The sequence below is a fragment of the Musca vetustissima genome, unplaced genomic scaffold (genome assembly GCF_032173495.1).
Source record: "Musca vetustissima isolate MV318-11 ecotype Yass unplaced genomic scaffold, APGP_CSIRO_Mvet_v1 utg590594, whole genome shotgun sequence".
Classification (NCBI taxonomy): domain Eukaryota; kingdom Metazoa; phylum Arthropoda; class Insecta; order Diptera; family Muscidae; genus Musca; species Musca vetustissima.
In genome coordinates this window covers 2,813-6,379 of record NW_026882919.1, presented here as the reverse complement: position 1 = coordinate 6,379, position 3,567 = coordinate 2,813, and the positions used below count along the sequence as shown (strand labels likewise).

Below are 3,567 nucleotides of genomic sequence, written 5' to 3'. Positions count from 1 at the left end.
GTACCGTTATATGCGAGCTGCACCAAAATGTGGACTGATATACTCCATTTGCAATACCAACCAATTTCAAAACGCTATCTTAAAAATTTCGATATCTATCAAGACTTTTAATCTCATCTAATCTCCGACAAACCTCAATCTCCGACAAACAAATTTCGAGATGTTTAATATACTGCACCGTATGATGGAGGGTATAAGAATCTTTTGTTTTATTAAAATCAATTTCCATTCAATTCAATTGGGTTTTATTTGAAATGCAACATTTATTCACATTCAACATTGGATTTCTTCTCAACTTCAATTTATTATTCCCATTCAACATTTAGATTTAGTAAAGAAACATAAATATTTTCTTCTATATTCCAGTACTTTTCCGCCAAACAATACAAAATCTTCTCTTTCATCTTCAAACTCTGTGTCAACATCCGTTCAATATTAACGTGACCGCTATTAGCTTCGCCTAACATTAGACAAATAAATAAACAATAGCCAAGTAAAAACAACAAAAGATCATGTTTACGGGTAATATTTCATCTAAATGTGTGTACTTAGGGTAATGCCATTTGAGACTAAATTATGCAATACATTTTTAAACTTCCGAAATGACAGCAAAACAAAAAATATTTATGTTGGTAATAAGTCTTGCGAACGACATAACTGCGTGTTTATTGAGTGACGGTATAGGCCGTTATCTCACGTTGTCTTCACATTTCTTTAAGCTCGGACACACCTATGTTGAAGTCCATTAACTGAGATGTCAAAACAATCCATACCATACATAATGATTAGCGAGGTCAAAGTGTTGAAGCATAGTAAGGTGACAATTTTTATAATGTTGGAGTAACAAACAACTGTGGGAATGAGGAAATACACACATTCTTTAAAAATCCAACGCCTTGAATAGGCCTTGCAAAAAGATTCTTCCAAACCCCCATGCCACAAATAAATAAAAAATATTCATTAAAAAATCCGCGCTTTGAAAAATATTCTTTAAAAAATGCAGGCCTTGAAAAAATATTCTTTAAAAAATCCCCGCCTTTAATAGGCCTTGAAAAACTATTTTAGAAAAAATTCAGGCCTTGAAAAAATATTCTTTAAAAATCCAGGCTCTGAAAAAATATTCTGGAAAAATCCACGCGTTTGCTAGGCCTTGAAAAAATATTTTTTAAAAATCCACGCGTTTGCTAGGCCTTGAAAAAATATTTTTTAAAAATCCACGCGTTTGCTAGGCCTTGAAAAAATATTTTTTAAAAATCCACGCGTTTGCTAGGCCTTGAAAAAATATTTTTTAAAAATCCACGCGTTTGCTAGGCCTTGAAAAAATATTCTTTAACAAATCCACGCCTTTGCTAGGCCTTGAAAAAATATTCTTTAAAAATCCACGCCTTTGCTAGGCCTTGAAAAAATATTCTTTAAAAATCCACGCCTTTGCTAAGCCTTGAAAAAATATTCTTTAAAAAATCCAAGCCTTTATTGGGCCTTGAAAAATATTCTTTAAAACATCCACGCCTTGATAGGTCTTGAAAAACTATTCTTTAAAAAATCCACGGCTATCGCTAGGCCTTGAAAAAATATTCATTAAAAATCCACGCCTTTGCTAGGCCTTGAAAAAATATTCTTTAGAAAATCTGTTTTTGTTTTTTTTTTTAATTTTTTATTTTAGAAAATATTTCAATATCAATTCACATTCGGTGGTGTTGGAAATCCCGATTCTGTACTATTAGGTGTTGAAGGTGTTGGTGGTGTGGGAACCATAGTAGGTGTTACAAATTCCGGTTCAAATGGTGTAATGATATTAGGTGTAGTACTAGCGGGATAAAATGTGGGTGGAACAGGAGGACTGCGAGGTGTCGTCGATGTAGTCTCTGTGGTAGAAATTTCTGTTGTTGTTATTTCCTCAGTGGTTGACGACTCGGTTGTTTCTGAAGTAACCGGTTGTGTGGTATTTTCCACTGATGTTGTGGTTCCAGTTGATGTTTCTGTTGCAGCTTCGGTAGTGGTATACAATGTTGATGGAAGCGCTGTGGGTTCTTCGGTTACTGGTTCGGTAGTTGTTTCCTCAGTTGTTGGAATTTCCGAAGTTCCTTCTGTGACAGGTTCAGTGGTCTTTCCCTCTGTTGTTGGAACATGTTCGGTAGTTTTTTCGGTTGTTGTGGGAAGTTCAGTGGGTTCTTCTGTAATGGGTTCGGTAGTTTTTTCCGCTGTTGTTGATAGCTCAGTAGGTTCTTCGGTTACTGGTTCGGTCGTTTTATCCTCTGTTGTTGGAAGCTCCGAGGTTCCTTCGGTGACATTTTCAGTGGTATTTTCCGCTGTTGTTGGAAACTCTGTGGGTTCTTCTGTTGCTTGTTCGGTAGTAATTTCCGGTGTTGTTGGAAGCTCAGTAGGTTCTTCGGTAGTTCTTTCCACTGTCGTTGGAAGTTCAGTAGGTTCTTCTGTTACTGGTTCAGTAGTTGTTGCCTCTGTTGTAGGAAGCTCAGTGGGTAGATCTGTTACAGGGGGTGTAGTTTTTTCAGGTGTTGTTGGAAGCTCAGTGGGCCCTTCAGTAAAAGGTTTAGTGATGTTTTCCTCAGTAGATGGCAACGGCGATGTAGTATAAACACCCCCAGAAAGGCATAACTGTAATGAGTCATAGAGAGCTGATGTTTTCAGGGCATACGCATATGTACATCTATCGGTACATATATTCTGATCATGTAAAATCATCTGATATGTCAGTTTTAAGTATTGACTTTTACTCGTAGCCAACTGCTGCATGTTAAAAGCTATTGACTGGACCTCCAGAGTCTTTTGAAAATAAATATAACAAAATTAGCAGTTTATTTTTTTAAGTCCACATTCTGAAATACTTACAACATTTGAAAAACACTCAAATGAATCTGAAGGCAACAATGTTTCCACACAATTTCCATACAGAGTACAAATTTGTTCCGCACCACTTTCTACACCTTGACGCTCAAATACCATTTCATCTTCCACAGCTTGCCTGGCAATTTCAGCTATTTGCAAACACTGCAGAAATTCAAATTCATATTGAATTGTAACCTCATTTAGTTGGGGTAAATATAAATCAAAACATTCCAGATGTACAGGTCCATCTAAATTGGCTTGCTGGGATCTCAAAATAATATTAGCCAAATTGGTTCTGCCATCAATGCCGATCGGCTGCCCTAAAACTATTGCTTCTAAAATCAAAAAACCGACTAAAAGTCGAAGTGTTGTCAACATTTTGTTTCACTCACTAATGGCTGGATAATTATTGTCCATTCATACCAAAAAATTAGATTTTCGTGTCTACGTATGTCCCCCCATTATGATAAAAAATTGCTCCAAATAATGTCATCGATTAAATTATTTTGACTTTTATTCGAAAAAAACTGATAACTATTATCGCAAGACATTTTTGCCAATAAATCATGGCAATCTCGCTGAGAGAGTGCGAAGCGTGTTTTACTATTAATAATATTCATGCAACTGGAACCACAATATCCGACATTATCGTAGACTTGTCCATTAACGTTATTTATGGAACAGTACCCGAAACAAAATACTAATAATAATTGAATAATA

The 3,567-nt window shown here is 35.7% G+C and overlaps 1 protein-coding gene across 1 annotated transcript; it reads right to left on the bottom strand.

The window, feature by feature from the left end:
- Nucleotides 1-1,677: 1,677 nt before the first annotated feature.
- On the bottom strand, nucleotides 1,678-3,225 carry LOC133329649 (mucin-2-like). The gene is made up of 2 exons (XM_061538126.1): nucleotides 2,851-3,225; nucleotides 1,678-2,784 (listed from the first exon to the last, which is right to left on the bottom strand). Exons 1-2 carry the CDS (start codon nucleotides 3,223-3,225, stop codon nucleotides 1,678-1,680), a joined length of 1,482 nt encoding a protein of 493 aa, XP_061394110.1.
- Between the last annotated feature and the right edge of the window lie 342 nt (nucleotides 3,226-3,567).